Source organism: Dromaius novaehollandiae, chromosome 5, assembly GCF_036370855.1.
Source record: "Dromaius novaehollandiae isolate bDroNov1 chromosome 5, bDroNov1.hap1, whole genome shotgun sequence".
NCBI classification, from domain to species: Eukaryota; Metazoa; Chordata; class Aves; order Casuariiformes; family Dromaiidae; genus Dromaius; species Dromaius novaehollandiae.
The window spans coordinates 54,488,223-54,513,339 of NC_088102.1; the positions used below are offsets into that span (position 1 = coordinate 54,488,223).

A 25,117-nucleotide genomic window follows, 5' to 3' on the forward strand; every position below is an offset into this window, starting at 1 on the left:
TTTATTTAAATTAGTATTTCCTGTTCCACATTCACACTACTGCAAAGCTGCAGCTCTCTGTGAATAATGTGTGGTTTCAACTACCTGCTGTGCTGTCACATGCATATGGAAAGGTGTGAAACTGTACTGTTTTTTACGACCTCATCTCAGGATAATTTAAATATCGTTAAATTTTAGCTTCTGATATACTCTTTAAAAAAAACACTGAGAATCTATAACAAAACCCTCGCCCTTTAAAGGACAAAACCAAAATGCTGGGACAGTATTTCATCATTGATTTTCTAAGTGTACAGGTTAGATACTTAGTGTAAAACAGGAAAGATTCACCGCAATTAATGGGTCATTGTTAATTTACACAAGCTAGGGAATTCATTCCCAAGTGTTCAGCTAAATATTTAAAATAAAAATGCAGTCATTTGACTGTACAGGGCCATATACATTTGAACAAATAAATGCCAAGTTAAATACATAATGTTTCATGGATACACACAAATCCAGCAGCTACAAGAAATTATCAGTAGTTACTTGTGCGAGTACAGTTTCAATAACAGAACCATAAAAATCACAGGCTATTTCTGGTAAAACAAAAGACCGAATATTTAAGCTCATTTATGTGCACTCAAACATTAGAACTCTCCTACGCAAAGGCAGAGAAGAATTACATTTTTTAAATTAAAGTAACCTATATAATTCTATAATAATGACATACATTTCTCATTATCTGTCAAATAGCAAATCTGGGCACTACTCAGATTAATAGTCATGGCTACAGGACTAAACTGAATTTCTACACAACTCAATTATCCCTCATCTGTGTTGAACTCTGCATCGTTGTCACATTCTAACCTGAATGAAAACATAAAAATCAACCTTTCAGTTCAGATTCTCCTCTGCTGTTAAAGTGCCATTCATCTTGTTATTAAGGGCCAAATCATTGTTCGCAGCAAGTAATCCAATAGGATTATTTCCATGGATAAATGGAATGATATTTCAGACAAATATACATCAACGAATTTCTTCTCAGAATCCAAAAGACTTTAACAGACACTGTGCCATTAAGTGTTCAGAGAAATGACAATGTTCATCTCCCTAAATCAGTCAGTTTTAATGACAAGAAGAATAAAAAATGTAAGCCAAGGTATTGGTTTAGAAATACAAGTACAAAGTCTTCCTAGAACTTTACATCTTTACATTCTCCCCTTTTTAAAAGATAAATTATTCACTCTTCTTTAATATATAGTCACAATATGTGTTTTTCTGTTTAACAAACAGTTCATAATTCACAGCCTAATCAGGGTATTTTGGGATGGCTAGACAAGGGCTAACTTCTGAACTTAGGAAGACATAAATTGACCTTGCACTGTAAGACAGAACTCTGAAGTTGTGCTTGCCAGCTCCACCTTTCGTGTTCAGTTCAAAATCTGGCAGATGACACTGGGCTACAATCCCAGGCACTGGTGTTGGGCTCCTCTGTTTGCAGGCACAGATGCCAATATTGCACAAAAAAACCCAAGATGATTTTGTCCCCCTGCAGCACTGCACAGGTCTTTTAAGTACCCGTTGCTGTGATGAGGGTACTGGGGAAACCTCTATGGGTGGCTGGTACTGCTTCTCCCTCTGCCATATGGCTTAGGGTCCTTCCATTTTTCTGTCATGAATGATGAAGCTGTTTTCACAATTTAATGATGCAATGAGGGATTTGGATGGGGCTTTTGGTTGATAAAAGGGGGCCTCAGATGTGTGACAAAAATTAATAAGGTATCCAAGCCCTTATTATACTAGATTAGATGGCGGGAGGTCAGCTTTTCCATATTAATGCTTCATGAAGGGCTTATAATAGGATTTAGTTTGAAGGGCAGACAGACATGTCCCCTCCTCCCTTCATGTGAATGAAAATAACCTGTTTTATCACATTTTTAAAAAGACAAACAAAGCTGCTATGGTATGGGTTCTGGCCACAGATTATTATTAAAGATGATCAGTTTTAAGTGATTCATTCTCAAGAAGTACCTTCAACCTATGACTGGCACCTGGGAATAACCGTTCCTCTCTAATGTCAAAGGTAGCTTATTCTAGCTGTTTTGCTGGGCAGCTGAGTTCATCAGCCACTCTAATATTCACAGCATAATCCCAGCTTTGTTAGTCCTATTCCATTTTACACAAATTAAAGGCCTGATTCAGAAAAACACTACATTATGTCTATCAGTTAGGAAGCTTTAAACTGTCAGGGTGGCCATTTCAGATGAAAACATCTACTGTAGAGTGGTCAACAGAATCAGTGGGATATTTTAGCCTATACTAGAGAACAGTAAGAATGATGAAACAATGTCACAAAAGAGCTAAGCAGTATCTCCCCACACTGGGTTCACTTTCACATAGTCCATTTGAATAAGCAAACAGAAATAGAAAAGGTCCCAAGAAGAATTATCAGGATAATTATGAAGCAAAAAGACAACTAAGATAAGATAAGATAAGATAAGATAAGATAAGATAAGAAAAGAAGAGAAAAGAAAAGAAAAGAAAAGAAAAGAAAAAAAGTAAGATAAATATTATCAGAATTATTTAGGTTAGAAAGCAGATGAACAAGTGACATGATAGGTACATACTTAATAAACATGAGTATAGGTTATGTAAATAGTCCAAATGAATGGCTACACACAGGTCATAATCAAGGAGGTAACCATTGATGCATGGGGAAACAGCTGGAAAAAAAAAAAAAAACGATCAGCACAGTGTATTACTGAGGCAAAATAATCCTTTCAGAAGCCAGTAAGAACATTTGTTTATATTTACATAAATTGGAGGCAAGAAAACCATCATTAATGATATTAAATTTATTGCTTCCAAAAGGATGTCATGCAGTAATGTTATAGGCTAAAATACAATTTTCTCTACTACTCAGAAGCCCCTGTATCAGTACCAGCTGACAAGTACAAGGCCAGAAAAGGTAAACTTTTGGAACTGTTTGGATATAGGATGGCCATGATCCTGAGGGTACTAAATATAGACAGCTACATTCACTCTCATTGAGTTTTTTCAGGACTAGATATGCCAAATTGAGAATATGACCCTGCTTGGTCAAATATAACTAACAGGACCAGGATTAGGTCTTAAATCAGGACTTATTTTTGCATTCCATCTTCCACTGACCTAAATCCTCTAAAATCAGTATTCATAGAAAATTTGCTACATTCTACATGAAATGACACTAGACTTGCTTTTAGACCAAGCCTACAAAGAAACATACTATGTTCCCAGTTCTCTGCCAGGTCCTGATCCTCCATGAATCCATACTGCATAAATGATACCTAATAACCAGAATCCCTTTTGGAGGGAAAAATATAGTCCACTCTGGAAAAAAAAAACACCTAAGCTTCTGGCAACAGGCAAGATTGTACCAGGGTTATGTCCTACTCATCTACATAGTTATCTTAGCATTATTTTACTAGGCTTTGCCTCCTGCATCAGCCCTGTGTGTTTTGATACCTCATCCCAATACAATATGCACACTTGATTTCATGCTACAGAAATGTCCTTTATGCTGATTGCACAACACTAAGGACAGAGCCAGTATGCTCTGAAGGAATCTACGTTTAATCTGAGCAGTCTAAATACAATCATCTGTAACACCTGGACTTCATGTCAGAAAACACTCCATAGAGCTGTACAGATATAGCCTTTGAGTCCAGCAATTATCCTCCAAACCAGCTCCACAAAATATTTTAAAGTTAAAAACACAGTTGATTTATTTCTAACTGTATTATATGCCTCTAAGTCAACAGTTATGAATCACAGTCTGAGACCTGGAACTCAGTAAGGTAATTTGAATGAGATGCTCTTGGTTTGAAACATGATCTAGATTACATATTTAAAGAGCAAGCCATCCCAAAGCTAATGAGCTAGAAAGAATGAGTCAGAGCTTTATCTAGGCATATGTGGTAATAATGAGTTGTAAAATGAAACCGCAGGTTTGAAAGATTCCACAGCTGCATTCAAACTGGAGAGGCAGAGGGGGCGAGGAGGGTGATCAAATGAACGGAGAAGAGGGGAGATGAGATGAAGAAGGCCTAGCTTGCTTAGTGAAGCAAAAGAGGCTGGATAGCATTGCTATTATGGGTAAATTGCAGAGATTAAAACTGTTAAAAATGGCAGAATGGGTACAAGGTGTCTACTGGCTGTTGGAAGTAACAAGCTGGAAGGGCCTTCAAAATAAATAGGACAAATGCCAGCTACTTATAAGATGTAACCTGATCTGATTATGAAAGGATTAGGTAATGTAGCTGCTGTTAAGAGCAGGACAGTGCTGGTAATAACCCCGGAATCTTTTCCATTCAGCATCGATTGCCATGATGCTGTCATCTAACAGTGCCAAAGTATTTCATCAAACATATACTGACATATCAAAAATGGGTCTGTGAACAGTCAATGGAAGGCACGGCTTGAGAGCTATTTAGGGTCTTGGTTTGAGCTGTATGAGCCAGTGGCATTGGTGGGGCTGAGAGCAGCAACAGGTTGAAGGGACTTGGTGTTACTATTACACATTCGCTTTACTTCTGCATGGGATTTCTTTTTGGTGTTTCATCCAGACCTTTCATGTAACATCAAGATCTATTCTACTAAAAGTTTTGGGAATATTTGGAGATCTGTCTGTCTTAAAACCTGGCAGATCAAGCCTCAGGAAGTTCAGGTGCTCAAAAAGTTCATGTTCTGTATCAAAGTCTTCAAAGACATAATCTTTTACTTGAAAAATTAAGCATGGAATCCAGCATTCAGTCTTGCAGTTCCTCTCAGGCAGGAGATTCTTTGGGTTGTGTAAAAAAAAAAAAAGAAGTATAATCAGTTCTGTTGTGTGTTGTTGGCCTTTTGCAGGAGGAGCTGTGTCAAAGATGAATGATAGAATGATGAATATATAGATGAATAAAAGATAGCAAATTTTGGTAATCTTGAGCTGACAGAATAGTCTAAGGAGTCACTCTGAGTGATACATGCTCAGCAGCCCAGCTTCTGCTCTGGGACTCTCCCAAACAGTTTCAGGAAAACCTAAGGGTGATTAGACATAGTTTACTTTTATATATGTTTTATAAAGTACATATTTGCTCTTTAATGTATTTCATGCATCTTCTGTAAGGAAGAGGAATGGCAATAATGGATGTCAGCCTAATCAGCTCACCAACTTGAATCTAAACATATTTCTATTTTTTAAGGACAGCATCTTCATCTCATCTTTAGACCTGTTTGGAGAAACTCATGTTTTCACTTCTATTTGGTTTCCACCCTTACTTAATGGAGGAATCTCTGTCTAAGGCTAGAAAAAATGTTTTATCATTGTTTACGGCCTAATATTTGATTGCTGGTTCAGTTTGTATGCAGTGCTTCCTATATGCAAGAATTGTACTCAGTTACCATCAGCTTAACTGAGGTAGGACTGTGAGGAAAAAAAAAGTGTGAAAACATTCGTATCAGTGAAGAGTCATTAAGTATTTTCACTTCCCACATTCATACTAACTTGTCCACAAGGACGACTGAAAAAAGGCATTGACTTGTGCAAACAAGTATCCACAGGGTGGCAAAAACAAATAATCAAATGGTTAAAAAAAGTTTAGATATTTCATTAAAAGAGAGAAGGTAATATTTTAAATAAAATGTTCAATACAAATACTTTACACAATGAAAATAAAGTCCTGTATAATGCGATTAATATTACTGCAAAATCATCAAGTACAGTAATTGTACAGGCCAGAAATGAATATGGGTTATATTTCCCATAGGTTCCTGTTCACAGGCAGAGTAAAACTCCCTGTAATATTTTGATTTAATTTATTGTAGCAGTGTGAAATGTTGTGTTTCTTCCTCAGGATTCCCTAGGAAATTAAAATAATCAAACTTGCATATTCAGTACATAGGTCCTTTAAGTGAAATGATGATTGGTGGCTTTTAAAAGGCTAAAAATATTCAGTTAGTCCTGAATGAATTTCCTATCAAAGCCAGTGAAAACATTTTTAGATTACCATGAAGAGTGAACTGAAACCTTCTATGCCTACATAGCTTTTAATGGAATTCCATGAAAAATATTTAGAATCTTGTTTTGTAGTCCTCAGTGACCAATACTTACTACCTTTTAACTATTTTGGATTTTAATGAAATGCCATTCATACTTCATTTATAAAGCATATCTTTAAGCATATTAAACCTAAATAATTTTCCCTTTGAAATACATATCTAAAAATTCTATTTTGAACATACTGAGTTTCTTCTGATTTTTTTTTTATATTGAACAAACTTTAGTTAAGGTCAGACATACTATTTGGTTTTCATAATGGTTTCTTTTTCATGAAATTGGATCACTTTATTCAGAGAACAAAGAGAAAGTTAATCACAGCATTTGTCAATCATATTAGAGAATGACATCAATAGAAATACATTGGCTTCTAACAGCTGAGGAACTGACTCTTATCCATACACATAGGAAAGAGGATTTAGCTTTCTGGAGTCACTGCAGCAATTTTCACTCTCATTTCTTGGGGTAAAAGGATGCTGCCATCCTGGACTCCTTATTTTCAGGTATCATATGCATAACCCAGTATGTCACCCCTCTGGTATTCAGCATTTGACATGCCTCTGCACTCTCACCGTTCTCGGTTCACTTTGTGAGCTAGCACTTCTCTTGGCCAAGTAGCAATATCGATAATGCACTTCTGCGCAGAATGTTCATGCAACAGCAATTGCCTGGGAAAGGGCAGCTGACGGTTGTGGAGCCATGTAGGTGCAGAGATGAGAAATCCAGAGATGAAAATGAATATATTTCTTTTTCTTCAGTTTTTCCCCAAACAGAAAAATGAGCCAATTGGATTGAAAACCCAAAAGATTAATTTCCCCTGCAACTTCATTCTGCTCTAAGCCTGTTTCCTGAATTGTCAGAGTAATTTCCTTCCTCTGCTCCTATCCCAAATGTCTCTTAGTCAAATATGATTTTACTATTATTACTACTTGTAGTACAGGAGGACTAAGTCATAGCTCATGACCTTCACATAATGCCAGTGTCAGTAAAACACTGAAGAACAGTGTTAGGTTCTCTCTTTAGGGACTGAGTCTATCGAGTCTATAAATAGAAGCAGATAAGCAAAGCATAATTCTTTGTTTCAAGGCTTCTTTTGCTCATTTCTGAGAGTCAGGATGTGCTTTTTTCCCCTCCTTGACAAACTACTTTTTATTTGTATTCATTTACTTTCTTCTACATATGGTTATTTTCTTCTATACATGGTTACACTAATTGCTGATTGAGGTCAGAAAGGAATTTTCCCTAAGTCTAGGGACTGCTGAAGGCATATCAGGTCATTTTAATCCCTTCTTAGTGTCAGGGCTGACAATGATGGTAATGCCCTTGGCCTCTCCTGCTCTTGCTCTGTGGCGTATTCTAGTTTTCTTGGAGCTTACCTTCAACCTGCTAAAGCTCTTAAATTTGTCACATGGCATGAAGATGCGTTTTATGGGTTTTGGAGTGTGACCAGCATGGAATATATCTTCCTGGATATCTTTAAACAAAAATTCAACTGCATGGTTACACGGCATTCATCAGCTGGGCTTAATCTTATTTTTTGGGCTTGGTACAGTGAACCCAAGAGACAGCATACAGCAAGACTTGGCTCACTCTATAGTATACTAATACATAACATATAATCCACTGATATTTGTGCTTGAGGCATGAAGCGTTCTCCACAAGCCCATGCAAATATAGAAGGCATGACCAAAAAATGCACAAAAAGTCATGCACCTTTAAGTATGTGTATCCAATATGGGGCACACCTAGACGTAAGTGAACAGTTCAACAGGAAGGTACTATCTGTTCATGATAGCATCAGAACATCAGCAGGATGCACAGATAGACATATAAAAAATGCAGTGCAGTGTGGGATAGGAACAAACAGTCCTATACAGGCTGAAAGGCTTGTTTTGAACAGATGAACCACGTTTGTCCCAAAATGAACGGAATCCATTTTTAATTGCAATAAATACAACTGTGGAACCTAACATACTGTCAACTTGCTATGGAAATGTAAGGATCTTGAAGAAAAATACAGTTTTAACATACACACAGTTTATCAGATCTTTTCATCAGATTTATGCAGATGAATATCTGAGTAAATATTAAAATGGAGGAAAATATTTCTAGAACTACTGCAGCTGTGCTTTCTAACACATATTTGGGGTTAATTCTATATTTAAACTGAGCAAAGGAGCATAGTTTGAGAAGCAGAACAAACAATACTCTGTTAGGAAGAATTTAGCATTTTTGGAGGAGAAATAATCATAACAAAAAAAGAGCACTAAAGGGAAGGACATGGCAAAATTCATAAATCAGTGATCTGCTTATGCATGGATATGCACTGAGACATGCAGAGGAAATGTAGGAAGATGTATTTACTCTGAACTGGGAGTTATAAAGGAAACTGGCTTACCAAAATAGCAATGCATTAAAATGATGGTGGTGTTTTTAATTTGCATTCAAGAAAAAGGATAAAAAAAAGCCATTTCTGACAAGAATCATAATTTAGATCTACTGTATTCTACCCTTAAGTCCATATACATCTGGAATGAAAATCATAATGGATCTGATTTTGAAAAGGTTGGTCCAATAAAACATAGCTCTCAGAAAGAACTGACCTATAAGTGACATACAAGTGACACTGTGGAATTATTTCATCATTTAGTCCTTAACGTAACTAAATATTTATTGTTATTTGCTTGTCTAAATACAGGCAAGATTTTCATTTGGAAGACGTGTGCCTGAGATCATTCTTTAAATTACATTTTCCTTTCTCTTCTAGAAGGGACAGACTCAAGAAAACAGCTTCTTTTTGATGAACATGAGAACAAAGGCTATTCTGGGAATTACAACTTTCAATTGTGGCAAACAATCTCATTTCAGATATAGAATTGAGAGACAAGTAAAATTCCTTGAAGAAACAATCACATATCATAAACAGTTTTGTAAATCTCATCCTTATAAGATGGCAATTTCTAATATTCTCTCCATCTTAGCATGGTTTTAACAGGAATAGTGATTTAGAAAGAGTTGCACTGATTCACACTAGCTAAGAATCTGGTCAAGCAAGTCTATGCCAACACAAACTTAATAATGCATTGTTGCTTAAAACACTTTCAGCTAAATAGCTATTCAGAACCGAAACGGGAAAGGCTACAAACCTACAAACCGTCCTTTCTTCTTGCTCACGAACAAACAAGGATTTTATAGATGAATTTTGGTTCGGAACAGTTATGGCCTATTGCTCTTCAGAAACTTACAAAAAGGAACAACTTATTTTCAAAGGGCATTTGTAAAAATCACAAGCAAATTCCTGTGAGTCCCAAACTATTTTCATTTATAAATAAAGAAAAAAAAGCAAATGAGAAATAAGACATTATTATGGTACATGTGAACATATTGGGGTGGGCATTAAAATTTAAGGAAATGAACTGCTCATGCTTCTGGATCAAGTCATAAAGCTATGAAACAAAAATTTGTACATTAAGAAATTAAAGACTAAACACAGAATTCAGGCAAAAATAGTTCACACAGTGAAACACAAACACACACACTAGTCAGTCCCAGTAAATACACGGAACATGCCGCCAAAGCCAGGAATACGCTGCACAGGGAGGCAGACATTGTCTAACAGGAGATGGGAGTCACGGGGAAGCACAAGGAAGGGAGCAGGTTTAGAACTAATTAGCAAAGCTTCCTAGAAGGGCCAAGAGGCTTTCTTCTGTACCGCTGTCCTTCGATATTTGTCAGACTTTAGAAGTGAAGTATATTCTATTTGCTGGTTAAGGATTTGTATCAGGCTGCAGTTCTAAATACATAATATGAAACACAGATATATTTGGGAAGAAGTTTCTTTCTGAAACTAATCACTGCTTTCTGTTTCTTTAGCCTAAGGTCTGTTTCTCACTAACTTGTGGCACTGTACCAATTTCTAAAAAACACATACTAAGGTTGAAGGTTTCTGTCAAATCAGTTCCACATCAGATATCATGATGTCATATGTTAAGAAGTCTCCAGGATTTATCTTAGCATAACATAGTTTCATATAAAGAAAGTGGCCAGGCATTGCTACTGGGTTCATGCCTTTGCACAGTTCCTATGAAAGGAAAACTGAAAAAAATATTGCATAGTTTCAGTGAAAGGAAAAGTGAAAAAAAGATTATTTCAAAATACTGGAATAAATGAACACGAAAAAAGAATATAATAATGCTAGAGAAAAGGCTTCCTCCTGCTAGGGGTAGATATTTATTAAACCAAATAAAAAATTCAGTCAAAACAGTGGAATTTGGAAAAAGAATCACCATTTCACATATTTGTTTAGACCTTCAAATGTGCTCAGAGCAATCCCTAGGATGCTTTCCTAGTCCCTAGTCCAAACCAGCAATATTCAACAAGTAGCCCCTGAAAAACCAGCAAAAAGAATGATTTGTTTTCTTTGGATAGGTGTTTCCAGATTAATTGACTTTTGTATCTAAGAAAATATAGCTCTGTTTGAAACTTTTCCTGCTGTTTTGGCATTTATAAAGGTGGATTCTCTACTGTTCTGTAAGAAGTGAGTGCACGGTGCCACTTCCTTATAATAAAGCACTAATTTGACTTTCTCTTTTACCCAGCCACTAATTCTATCAAAATATTTAGGGATCCAATTTCTAATTTCTCTAGAGAGTGGAGAATTCAATCAGATTTGGTTGAAATTGGCCAATAGATTAGAAAATAAACTAAAGAAAAGTGTGGGTATATAAAGGGTACCTGTGATAGCATAAGATTTATTTCCTTAGGAAACAGTGGTAAATAGATGGATATGTCCATGTTTGGTCTGGATCTCATCAAAGAGGTTATTACATTACATGGAAGGAGACACTAATCCAGTCCAGCAGTTGATATATTCCTATATAAAGAACATACATTTATATACATCTATATTGATATGTGAACATATGTGGAATAAGTCAATTTGAACAATATTGAAGTTGTTTCCCCTTTTTTCCCCCCACCTTTGCAGGGTGTTTGGTGCTGCTATATTGCTGACATCCTCCCTCAATATGTTAATACCATCTGCAGCCAGGGTGCATTATGGGTGTGTCATCTTTGTTAGGATCTTGCAGGGCCTTGTGGAGGTATGGAAAAAGTATAAAATAACCAGTAAATGTGATAAATGTTTGTTAGCTTTTGCAAAAAAAGCCTTTTGCATTTGAAAAAAGTTGGTTTTGGAATTTTGCGTAGGAATCAAAACTACAAAGTAAGAAAAAAATGCAACTTTCTGTAGAACCGTGCAGACCTCATAATAATTAAGTATGAATTTTTTAAAAAATTACTGTATATTTCATATTACAATTTCTAAGGCTTCAAGGCTGCAAGATGTTTCTGTAGTTTTTCTACCATTAAAATGAAAGCTGTTTTTGAAGGGAGACCTGAAATGTAACTGGCTTAAAATTGCATCAGCTAACATCCAACTCTTTGCCTTAAGTGCTCAATAAGGTTCATTGGAAACAAAGATAGTGAAAACTTCTCTTACAACCTTATATTTTTAAGCTCATCTTGATTTTATTTTCTCATTTTAGAGCAATGGAAAAATTATTCATATATTCATATATGGATGTATTTTGTGTAGTACATTTTAAATGTTAAAAGGTCACCAACAGTCAAGATTATTTACTGAGGGCTGAAGAAATAAGCCCAGCATTGGAAAGACTCCTGAGGATCTGTGTTTTGATCCTGTCTTTGACCCTGATACTTGTGCATTATGATTGTTTTGTTTTTCATCTTCACTATTCTCTCCTGAAACAGGCAGGGGAGAAAGAGGGATAATTATTTTTTATATCTGTTTCGTAAGGCCTCTTTAAGGATTCAGACATCATTAATGTATATATGACTAAAAAAAACATTCCAACTTTATAGGAGTTGGAGTTTTTCTATTGCTGTGCTTAGTCTTTGCTATAGAAATGTGAAGTATCTTCATGTTTTATGTCTGTACTAGCTTTAAAATAGAAGTTCATACAAAGATGATGCATTGCCTGATTGATCAGCATTAGCTAACATGTGGCATGCCCATTCCCCAGGGGGTCACCTACCCTGCCTGCCATGGCATCTGGAGCAAGTGGGCCCCTCCACTGGAAAGAAGTAGGTTAGCAACCACTTCCTTTTGTGGTAAGCAACCTTCTGTCTTTGTCTTTCTTTCACTTGCAACAATAAAATATTTTGAGACTGACAATTTTTCCATTTTCATTCACACATCTTGTTTTGCAGGTTCCTATGCAGGAGCTGTTATTGCAATGCCTTTAGCTGGAATTCTAGTGCAATATACTGGGTGGTCTTCTGTGTTCTATGTGTACGGTACGGCAGTCTTGCTCATCTCACTCCAATATTGTATGGCCCTATTCTACCCCTTTAAAAATGTAAAAGCTACTCTTAAGATCTTTGAAGCTAAAAATGCAGTCTAGGAAAAGGGAAAATGAAAGAACAGGAATTAAAGGAGAGTAGGAAAGCAACGTCATTAAACAAGAATACAAGCTACTTCACAGCGAAACCTTCATTACTTTTAGACCGAGTAGTGCAAACAGCTGTGCAGGTCTGTAGAATCTCAGATCATGTAACATCTTTCTTTCATTTATAAGAATATAAAAGTACCTGTCCTGAGCAAGAGGTCCTGATTTTTAGCTGCTGTGAAGACCTCATGCATAACTCTATGCACACTAGTTGTGCTACCTTGACTTACACTGATGGAAAATAGTGCCTCAAAGGAGTTCATTCTGCAGCACAAAACTGAGGTGAATTCGGGGTAAACCTTATATAAAATGAATAAACTACTCAGGAAGTGCATTACTATGTTGAAAACAGTCTCACAATCTGGTACTTTGCAGGTAAAAATGTTAGTGCAGTGCCCCTACAACAACGGCGTAAAGCAGAATGGAGCTTCACTTACAGTCTGTTGCAATGAAATAGAAGCTGTTTCCTTGCAGTGCACTGTACAAATCGCTGTTAAGATATCAGCGAATCTTCCCTTACAGTGAAGTCATTCTGTAGATGAACAAGGACTTCACTGTGGTCCAGTGCTTCATGTATTTTGCACATGTACTGTTTGCAGGATCTGTTTCTCTTGTTAGAGTGACTTGGCAGAGAAGCAGTAACAACAACTGCCATTTAAATTTATTAATTAGCCACAGATTTTTTCCTTGTTTGCTGTGTTAGTGTGCATTTCTTTTCAAAGTCTTTCTTTCCATTCCAAAGGGAGCTTTGGTATAGTCTGGTATATGTTTTGGCTTTTGGTTTCATACGAGAGTCCTGCAGCGCATCCTACGATTACAGACGAAGAAAGGAGATATATAGAAGAAAGCATTGGAGAGAGTGCCAACCTCCTAGGTGCAATGGAAGTAAGAATATTACTCTCATACTTATTTCTTATGAGATGTTAAAAAAAAATATAAAAAAATTAAACACCCTACTATTTAACATAGAAAAGCATGTTTTAAACAACTGAACTTGAGAGGGGGACATCTGAAATCTGCTGATGGATTTCTGGGTGAGTCTTGCTTCTGCATAAAAATGATACAGGTTCCAGTTCTTCTAGAGGATCACTCATGGAATTTAACTCTGCTCTTTCTAAGAGCTAAGGGCTGTGGGAAACTGTTTCCAATCAAGTGAGAAAATCATATCAAAGTTCCTATTCTATTAGCTGTCATTGACCTGCCTTTCACTGATTTCTCAAGCCATTCTTCACTGCTTCTACCTCCAACCCAATGCTTTCTTAGTCAACTAGACACATTGGGCTGCGATCGATATGTCTGTCATTTGATATTACTGAAATTCAAAGGATATATGGAATCACTGCATCTTATTTAGCCTAGATCCATTGTAATTCCCCCCCTCCCTCTGAAAATTCAAAAAGAGTTTTGGTAAATTTTAAGGTATTTTTTTCCCCAAGATCCAGTGGCGTCACTCCATCTACCTCACAAACTCAGAGGAACAGACATAGAAGAACCTTACATATGTTAGTATGTATAGTATACATGCACAGTGCCATGACAAAGAGGCATGCGATGGTTTGTTACCATACTATTAAATTCTTTTAGCCACTAAGACAGGGTGGCTGCACATGAACATCCCTTTGCAAATGGTTTCTGGTCACTACTAAGTTATGAACCAGCAATTGCCTGTGGGAGCAATAGCTGGTCCAGACTGAAACCATGCTAGAAACCATTCTAATAATCTGATTTCCTCTTAGTGAAAAGCTTTTATGCAGATTAAATAGGAAACTGGAAATGCTTAACAGACACACTTCTTTGACAACAGACATTTTCAGGTGTTCTTGAGCTAGTGTCTGGGCTAAGATTCAGCAACATTCTGGCTGGTATTCAGCAACGTTTATAGTTTCTTACAGCTATAAGCGCTTTTGAAAATCTCACATGTCATTACATTTCAAATAGATATTCAAACCGATATTTCAAAGGAAGTCAGCATAGTTCTAGTTTGGGTTGGATGTTTTCTGTTTACTTTTTTTTGGTGCTTTTTAATTTAACATTTTTGGAAGTAATTAGTTTGGATTAATAGTTTATTTGCTATTGTAATACTCAGGCTGAAATTCTTCCCAAAGTATCAAGTCAGCTTTTCTGGCTGGCTTCTCAATAATTATATCTTGCTTAATCCGTAACTCTCTCATCAATGTAATTTAATAGGTATATAAGGCATTGCAAATACTATCCACTGGGTTGGGTTTCTTTGAAGGAAAGCCAGTATTCAAGGCATAGTAGACCAAATCTAGCCTGAAACATTGCTGAAATAGTTTTTAAATACTCATCTGGGGCTGGATCATGCACTTGGATCAACACAGATGGGCAGAACCCTGGGCTCATGAAGAGGTGCAGGGACTCAGCAGGATTGTAGTTCTGTCCATCTGTCATCTTTTTTTTGTTTGTTATGCAACTCATTTCAGAAAGACAGTAAAATAAACAAAAAATGTACTGACCAAACAGCTTCAGCTGAGACTTGGTAAAAAGAATTATTCAGAGTGCTGGAATTAAGATTTAGATCCTAAAATACATGCTTAAAATAAACTTGGATGCAATTGTGTGCTTATAGTGTAAAATCTGACCATTGCCTTAGATACAGCAACATTCTCTTTTAAAGAGACATTACTTTGGACTGGGTTTATTCATGTTTATGTGACTGCAAGGGATTGAACTGATAGCACTTGTACAAGAACGTTAACAAATGATACAGCTAAATAACTGAGTTTCTCCACTTGTATACTTTGCAGTCAGTTTTTACTTGCTCATGTTTTTAAATTAAATTTTGATTATCCAAACATGGATGCATGCACTTTATGACAATTAAAGTCTGGAACACAAGTACATAAAGTTGTGCATACATGTGTTCCTTGGGGTATAGGTAAAAATAACAGATGGGAAAAGGGAAGATATATAGCTGACAGCAATCAAAATGTTAATTGGATCCCCCTTTTATGTTTCAGAAATACAAGACTCCATGGAGAAAATTTTTTACATCTATGCCAGTCTATGCAATAATTGTTGCGAACTTCTGTAGAAGCTGGACTTTTTACTTGTTACTTATTAGTCAACCTGCTTACTTTGAGGAAGTGTTTGGATTTGAAATAAGCAAGGTATGTAAGAAAAACATAAAGCCTTTATCTTAGAAAAGTAAATATCAGTCATGCTTGTGGTCTTTATCAGGAGAAGGAAAGATAAGTATTCTGACTCTTTACCATGGGTTTACAAGTCTTAAATCTTATCCACCAGTTACTGTACTGTCAGTACATATGAGTGAAGTAACAAAAATGAAAAGGTAAGAGATAGGGGAAGGTGAGGGCAGGATGATATTATTTAGTGATGATCTACTTGGGCCATATTTCAAAATACCTTCAGTCAGGTGCTTGAAATCTGACCATGCAAGGTATTAGAAAGGTATGGGAAGATGCGCTATACTTCTTCCTGACACCCCAGGGAACACAGAGTGCTACCAAAGCTTTAGGGAAACCTGGAGAAGCAGTCACATTTTTCCAGGTGTACTTTGCAGAACACAGCCACCTGGTTTTAGGAAGGGTAGGGGTCTACATTCTGCATAGCAAGAACTACACCTCTTTTTTTTTACTTAGGAAGCGAAACAGATGGTGGCAAATTATGAGACCTCAGGATGATCCGAAGTTCCATGCAGTTCATATAAATTTTGGATCAGACCCCTAACGTGAATATGGCTAGATGCAAACAAACGTCAAGAGTGTATATTAAGCTTTCCACAAATATAACTTCCCTTTTGTTAAAGTGCTTTTGAAACACCTATAGTCTTTTGATATTGTTCTATGAGGTACTACTGAGTGACCCCAAATTTTGCCATAAGTGACAATTAGAATCTTCTAAGTAGCCACCAAAGTGTAGCAGTATTATGGGATATTGTCACAATTATGCAATGATATCCTGCATGGGCTAGATGGGCTGGAGATACAAAATTAAATCCCAGAATTCCAGCTTTTAGATGAGATGAGACCTAAGTGCATAAGCCTATTCTATTACAGGAAAGAAATCTCTTTCGAAATGAGGATCAAGTTTGGGCTTCACCCATAAATGTCTTCATCGTCAAAGAATGGAATTGGTTTGAACTGGTGCTTTGGTTTTAGGATGTTTTTATACTTATCGTCAAAGAATGGAATTGGTTTGAACTGGTGCTTTGGTTTTAGGATGTTTTTATACTTATGGTACTACATTGGAATGGAAAAAAAAAACCAATTCATGATAATTGCATCATGATGGAAAATGAAACATCTGAAATTCTATTTCAAAATCAGTATGTTCTAACATTTATTGGTAAACAAGAATGTCTGTGTATTTTCTTGATAAGTAAAGCAAACATGTAAATCTAGTAGTAAATTTATTTGAACCTTTAAACCAGTCTATTGAGCGCTCAGAATTCTGTGAAATGGAACTCTACATGTAGCTGGAGTTCTTTTAAGAAGCTTTGCTACATTTGAAACATTACCTGTTACACATGCAATTAGGAGGGTGACGCCTTATGGGATTAATCTCACCATTTTGTTCTAAAAGACTTTTCTGAGAATGTATTCAAAGACATTTGGTGCTGTGTAAACAATGGCAGCAGGGTCAATTTTCATCTGCTGCAGAGATGCACAGTCACAAAATTAATAGTTAGTGTTCACGCAGGAATACCTCATAGCAGTAACTGGAACACCACAGCTATCTCCCAGTTAATATCTGACTCAACTGGAGTAACACCTATTAACGTGAAGCTAGCTGTCACAACGTAGTTGCCACACACGTAATCTACACTGCATGCCGACACACCCCAGGCCAGACTGACACAGACAGCAAATATGCAAACCTGGGCTCAAGCACATTTTCAGGTATATGCAAAATCCAGAGTTCTTCATTAGGATAAAATGTCATGCATGCTGAAACAGACGGTCTGTAAGGCAGTTATGCTGTCAAGAGATAGCAGGGGGCAGTTCGCTCCAAGCTCATAGATACTCTGTACTGCTTTTAAGAAATGGTCTTCAAATATATTACTACATTTTGGGACAGTCACTGCAAAATTACTATGTCTTAATTTTTTAGTATCTATAGCATTTTGTATATTTTCTATGGAAATTTAGTTTACTATCTTTCATTACATACAGAATTTCTCAGACATATCCTTTGCCCACATAGAATTTGAAGCTTGCTGGATATTCAGAAATCAAAGGCAAATGGCCATTGTGCAAGTGTTAATGAACCACAGGGAATCTCTCAGAGACCTCACACATCTAGGCATATCAGTTTTTCTGGGCAAAGCTATGCCCAACATGTCACCAACAAAAATGCAACACTTCAGGTAGACACACTTAATCATAAATTTTCAGAAAAGGAAGTGTAAGGGGGCTCTCAGTCAGAAAAAAAAGCCGGTGATCAAATATAAACAATGAAAACAATTTATAAATGTAAGGTTTCATGGCATCAGAGATTCCTAAGAAGTCTTTCTGTCCTTCAGAAAATGCAATGACAAGTTAAGATCACAAATTTTGTTCTTTTCATAAAGTAAGTTAAGATTTGCAGTTTTAACACATGGTCTGAAACTGAAGAGAATTAATTAATTGATTCAACTTGCTGATTGCTTCAGAAGCTGAGAAATCAATATTTGCTTACAGTTTATACTCTGTGATTTCTGACTACTGTTTTAGGTGGGTATCTTATCTGCTGTGCCGCATCTAGTGATGACAATTATTGTGCCTATTGGGGGACAAATTGCAGACTTTTTAAGAAGCAAACAGATTCTTTCAACCACAACTGTGAGAAAGATAATGAACTGTGGAGGTAAGTTTTCCTATTTTATTAGTAAAGTTTCTTGCATAGATTCAATGTCCACATAGCATCTCGTATACACAGTAAACAAACTGCATGGTGTTATGTACATATGAAGTAATACCTTGTATGCAGTAATTCTTGCGTATTACAGATGTGGTTACTAAATAAGAGTAAGCACAGGTGTTCCTATTCCCAATGTCAATATTTATGTTTGGTATTTAAAAAGGCATTTAGGTACTTAAAGAAGCAGATGGGCTTTTTGGGGGTAATTTGTTTACCCTTAGCTATTTAATGAGCCTTAGGTACTCCTGTAAACTCCATCTGCACTGAGAGAGCCCAGACAACTAGCTGTCATTAGATGTCTAATTGCTAAGATGCTAGAGTTACACAAGCTGAATCTCAGCTGTGATGACAGCTTCAAAATTCATGAGCAGGTTAAGTGTATACTCCCATTAGGATCAATGGGAACTATCTGGATAACCTAATCACAGCTCTTTATTTTGTCTTCAAACGGATAGGACATAACAATAAGTGAGCTTACAATGAAATAAGGATTATCTGATGTAGCAAGTGGTTTTTAGGGGCAGAAGAATTGCCTGACTTTATTTTACTCTGAGGCAATGTTTTGTCACTCTGTCCTCCTATGAAATGTGGTATATTAAGGCTTGCAATTTTTGAGAGATAATTAAATCTGATGGCCAGTTTTCTTTATGATTTCTCAAGGTTTTGGTATGGAAGCAACTCTTCTTCTGGTGGTGGGATATTCTCATAGTAAAGGAGTGGCTATTTCATTCTTAGTGCTTGCTGTAGGCTTTAGTGGATTCGCCATATCTGGTAAGACTACATTACTGTTATTAGTAAATTACTTTGATTTAAGAGAAGGAACATCTCATTTGTTTCCTATTCATTGACAATAATTTAACATAAAACTCAGAATTCCAAATGATATTATTTATGATCACTCCAAACAAAAGAACAATAAATACATCTTCTGTATTAGATTATTTTTGTTCAAATACTTCAATTTTTTCCATATTCACTGCAGCAAACCAGACATTTTTTTCAGTGAGTTGCTAATGTGCACCATAGACTTTTCTTAAAATTAAATGTATAATACAAATGGACTGATATTCTATACCAATATCTAAATACAGACATGTATTTGTTTAGACATAGATATGCTACCATTTTTCCACTGTGTATGGGTTACTCTTTTGTTTGTGTTGCATTTTTTATTATTTTGGGACCTAATAACTAGCATTTTTTTTTAATCTAAAAATCAGCTATTCCTCTCTCCTGCTGATATATCCTCCCTTTTCCCTTTTTGCAGCACAAGTCACCTGGCCTTTGCTTGTTTTCCCACTGTGATCTTAGTATCCTCTTCCATGCTGGTTCCTTATGTCTAAAACAAACTCTCTTTTCTTTTGTGCCAAACATCTAAACTCTCCTAATCAAACCTGTCCTTAATCCCACTTATTCTACAAGGTATCGTGCCTTTTCTGTAGCACTTAAAAAGTGCACTGTACTTTGTCGAAGAGTTATCCATACCCTACCACCTGCCTCTTCCCTTTTATTATCTTTCAGTACCCAAAGATTTGTTTTCTGCTTTCACTTACTTACCTGCTTATTTCTGGGACAAAAGGTTCTTCCATTTCACAGAACTGTGTGTTTTTTCTAAGAATATCTGAATAGTTACAGAGTAAATTTGAATGGAGTTAAACGGTTGGAAATGCAAAGAAACAAAGATATATTTTTTAAAATAATTATTAAATCATCTCTAGATAAGTATAATAATGGATAAATAATAGAAGAATCCCTTCATCCTCCCTTCTCCCACAAGAACAGCAAGTTCCTTCTGCTGGTCTGTGTGACAAAAAGCAAAATATGGACAATAGGCAAAGAAAGTGGCGCAGGCGGGAAGAAGAAGTGACTCGGCATTTGAGCATGTTATTTACACCATAAAAAGGTCATGAATGACACCGGGCAAATCTGAACTTCACCTCTGCCTACATGTCTTCTGGATTCTCTACCCTACACAATCATAATAGTGTGTGTGTGTGTGTGTGCGTGTGTTTTTTAAACTGCCATATTTGGAAGAAAATACACTTGGTATCATTTTATAATACATTTTTTTTAAAGAAAACGAAAACCCAGAAGTGCTCTAAGGTTGTTTTTATCATTTTAAGCCTTTTAGAGAAAAAGAAATCCAATTAAACAGCCCCAGTACATCATAATAAAATTGTCAAGTGATAGCATTATTTTTCAGTTCAGAAGTGAAGTAGTGCTCTGTTTGTGGTATGAATGTTTGTTGACATTTGTATTGCAGGATTCAATGTCAACCATTTAGACATTGCCCCAAGGTATGCCAGCATCTTAATGGGGATTTCTAATGGAGTCGGGACCTTGTCTGGAATGGTTTGCCCTATAATTGTTGGAGCAATGACAAAGAACAAGGTAAACTGCAACACAGTTTTCAAATCTTTCAGTTTAATAGTATTAGCATCAAGAAAAAGACCTTTCTATAGAACAACTTGCCAGAAATTCTGTATTAAGGTCTGGGGACCTCCAGGTAATAGCATCCTGAACTTGCAAATTTGAAGCATGCTTCACTGTATCCTCAGCATATCAATGCTTTTGTAAGGTAATGAATAAGAAACAGAATTATACTGAAGTCATATTAACCTCTAGGCAGTGATTTTCAAAGGACGATGACTATAAATAACTGGAAACTGGACACTTAAATGTTTTAGTCTGTGCTGACCATCAGAGCCTGATTTAAAACTCTGAGCTCAGAAGATTTAGAGGAATCTATGCAGTGGTCTGATCTAGCAAATTTCTTTTTTACAGACACGTGAAGAGTGGCAGTACGTCTTCCTTATTGCTGCTTTAGTTCATTATGGAGGTGTTATATTCTATGGTATATTTGCTTCAGGAGAGAAACAACCCTGGGCAGACCCTGAGCAGACAAGTGAAGAGAAATGTGGCTTTATTCATGAAGATGAACTTGATGAAGAGACAGGGGACATTACTCAGAATTATGTAAATTATGGTACCACCAAGTCTTATGGTGCTACAACCCAGGCGAACGGTGGCTGGCCTAATGGCTGGGAGAAAAAAGAGGAATTTGTACAAGAGGAAGTACGAGACTCATACAACTACAAGGAAGGAGATTATTCATAACAAACCTAAATATTGGGTATATTTTGTAGTGTTCGTGACTAAATTCATTGTGATTGTTTGCACACAGAAATAAAATGTGGTATAAACATGTAAACGCATATCAGACAGGAAGGTCTTACTGTAAAAAAAAAAATCCATTGAAGTGCAATCTGTATGAGTTGTGACATGTCATCACTTTCATTAGGTTATATTTGTTCTATAAACATTAGAGTTTTAAGGGTTTACTGGTCAAAACTATAGAGGCAACTAGATACAGTATATATGAGCTGAAACTCATAACTAAGGATTAAAGCACAACTAAGCAACCAAGTTGGCACATCTAATACTCTTTTTAGAAAGCCAAAACTACTTGATCATTAAAAATGCACTTATATATTTGTTACACTGTATTGAAAGAGATTGTGTTAAACACACGTTTACTCAGTGCAATGTAGGAATTGTGTGTTTGGCCTAAGACAAGAGCTTTCTTAAAAAAGAAAGGTTGAGTCCTAGGCACTTAGGAGGGACTGATCCAATTTCCTTTAATGGTAATTGCATCAAGCCTAAAAGAACAAACAGGACATATTGTATGTTTATTGTGATTACATGCTGCAGGCTACTCTGTGATGAATAAAGGAATTATTTAGGAGTTTTATATTGAATGTTTGGGCACAAATTCTTATTTCTATTCTTTACAGGATCTTATGAAATTATAGGCATTGTCATGTTCTTCCCTGCATTAACCAGCTAGCATAAGAACAATATATAAGGTTAAGTCTGACTTCTCATGCAGACGGTCAAATCCCTTTACCAAGAACAAGCTTTATTATTCTTTTCTTTGCAGTATATTCCAACTTTGTACTGGTATCTTTAGAGAGAGAGAAAAAAATATAACCTAGAAAAAGATATAGTCTTATACAAAATTCCAAAGAGAAATTTACTATGAGCACATAGCCCTAAGAAAAAGGATGTATTTGTTTTGCAGAATATTTTGAAGCCAATAGACAAAACAGAGTAATTTAACCCTTACTCTTCCCTTAATAGCTTTCATATTTTTACACACTGTGCCACAGTTGTATACATAGATATAAGTTTATTGAAGATACTGTAATTATAGAAAATGTTGCTATTTTAGAAAACCCTGAAATAAAAAATTTATTTGTCTTTGGATTAAACCTAATAATAATGGACACTGAAGATGAGTAACATATAAATTCACAATAAACCAAAGTGGCAAAAAACTAGTGTTGGGTTGAAAGAAGCCAACAAGCATCATGCTTGTCTTTTCAGTATAACTCAACAGTGACTGCAACATTAGTGTACCAAGCAATAAGTGCAATGCATTATAAAGTGCATAATCTTCTAGTCTATATATTAACCTTCATTTAGCTTGTTGTATATACTTGGGGTTGTTGGGATTAAACCAAACCAAACCAAACTGAAGTTAGCAACACCAGACCACTTCTTAATACTCTAAAATGACAACAATGATCCATTTCTTAATTCAATCAAATGATTATTATTGTATGTAATAATCCATTCTGGATTCTTGGTCTGTTCATTGTATTGTGCTAGTGATTGGAAACCCTGCTACCGCAATATACAACTTGAGGATTGTTTCTTCTCCTTTTTTTTAATGCAAATCATACCTTGACCTTAAGAAAAAATATTTTGCTTTGTGCCTCAAAGTGATGTAAAATGTGACCATAGCTTTTGCTCTGTTTAATGAAAAAGATGTGGACCGTGTCACTCTTGTTGCTGCAAAGTGTTAATAAAATGCTCTATTTATCCTTTTGTATAAAAAAAGACCATTGTAGTTTCTTGTCATTTTTTTAAATGCACTTCAACAACCATGACTAAAATTATACTCGTTGTGGAATTAAGTCTGCTGTCAATATGGAGATAATATTGTAGGTCTTAGCTGGGAGCTATGCTGGTTACCCATAGTCCTGCATGGTCTAGCCTCTCCTCTGGTCCTTGCACAGGTGGAAGACGTGCCTAATGCTGGATTGCTGTTCCCCTTCTCAGAAAGATGTGTGGAGTAGGTGTGAATGAAAAAGGAGCAAGAGGGTCAATGCCAGTGCAGCAAAACTGGTGAAGACAAGCAACTAACCTGTGTTAACTAAAGGGCTGGTGTGGACTAGCATTCTCTAAAGCAAACAAAAAGCTGTCACAGACTGCTATTCTTAGAATTTGTTCCCTATCTTGCTCCTGCAACACTATTACTGAACTGGAGGATAATGCTACTTTCTGTCCATCCTTAGACAGTTTCTATGGGAATCAGTGAAATTCAGTGAATCCGACATTAAAGTTAAGCCTTTTTCTAACAAAGTTTCTACTGCTCATTGATTTTCCTGAACCAAGCAGAAAACTGTAGAAGCACCAAACTGAACAGAAGGCTACACAACATTAGACAGGACAATAGTGTGCCCAGCATTTCTCACCAATAGACTTGTTGACATCAGATGCTGGGTCCTCATGTAACACACAAAGTTACTGCTAAATGTCTTGCTGGGCTGGTGTGATGTCACCATGGAAACATCCTGGACCATACAGAAGTGGGATAAATAGGGGCTGTAAAAGTGCTGTTGTATTTATTGTAGTAAATGGACAGGTCAGAAAATGAAAACTAATTAGCACAATTAAAATCAATTCTTCTCAGTTTTCAGTCTAATTTTACAGGGGCTTTATCTTTTGGAATTGTTTCAATAATTTCTTTTCAGTAAGTACAGGTAATTTTTTTTCTTATTAGGTTGACACCTTTTAATTACTTTGAACAAAGGAGAGACTAATCCAGCCATTAGCCACTGCACTGTTCAGCCATGCACAACTCAGCGGGAACTCAGCAACTGCCTTACTTGCTAGAACTGAGGAGATGAAGACAAATATTGACTGCAATGATTTGAAAATTCTTTATAAGCAGGGGGCAAATGTTCTGCAATCTTTTTTAGAATGTTTGAATAAAAAATATTTGTGACATAATCCATGATCTAATCATTTTCCTCTTTAAAGTACCTTCAAGCACTAACTGATCTGCTTGCTATATAGCTAGCTGACTTTTCTATCTTCTAAAAATGCATCCTCTCTCAGGGTTTGTTTTCTTCTTCCTTTCACTTAAAATGTCATGCCATCCTAAGATCCTCCACATTTCTTTCTAGCTCTGTGCCTCTGCTTTGACTCTTTACACTTCCTTCTCTAATGGAAGTGGAGAGGATTTCATTTGTTTGGCAAGGTAGAGGAGCTTGATAGGTTTTAGGATTTTTGCTTATTCACAGATTCCTCTTTGCAGAAACATACAGCAACCAAACATCAGCAACATGACTGAGAAATAAGGAGAAGAAATAAAGAAAAATATTTGGTTTCTTGCAAAGGATGATTATGTGAAGACAAGCAGCAATGGCAGCATCTGTTTTAGGGAAAAGGAGATCTGAGGGGACATGACCCTCATAAGATGAAGATCTTAACTCCTACATTTCATCTCAGTAAATGTGTTTATGCTTCACTCTGATCTGAACTTCATTTTTATAAAGTAGCATTGCTAAAATATTGCTCTTTAACCCCTCCTGAACTATCCTCTTTCTGCCCAGAGGTTTCTCTTCTGCACTCAGAT

General features: G+C 36.2%; 1 protein-coding gene across 1 annotated transcript in view; it reads left to right on the forward strand.

Annotated features, from left to right (window-relative positions):
* The window catches only part of SLC17A6 (solute carrier family 17 member 6), a 34,122-nt gene extending 10,807 nt beyond the window's left edge, over positions 1-23,315 (forward strand). The window contains exons 4-12 of the mRNA XM_026094549.2: positions 11,046-11,160; positions 12,103-12,190; positions 12,290-12,376; positions 13,271-13,413; positions 15,510-15,659; positions 18,225-18,357; positions 19,072-19,182; positions 20,675-20,802; positions 21,196-23,315. Coding sequence (XP_025950334.1) covers positions 11,046-11,160; positions 12,103-12,190; positions 12,290-12,376; positions 13,271-13,413; positions 15,510-15,659; positions 18,225-18,357; positions 19,072-19,182; positions 20,675-20,802; positions 21,196-21,528 — 1,288 coding nt within the window. The 3' untranslated portion in view covers positions 21,529-23,315. The remainder of the gene's footprint in view (positions 1-11,045; positions 11,161-12,102; positions 12,191-12,289; positions 12,377-13,270; positions 13,414-15,509; positions 15,660-18,224; positions 18,358-19,071; positions 19,183-20,674; positions 20,803-21,195) is intronic.
* Positions 23,316-25,117: the final 1,802 nt, after the last annotated feature.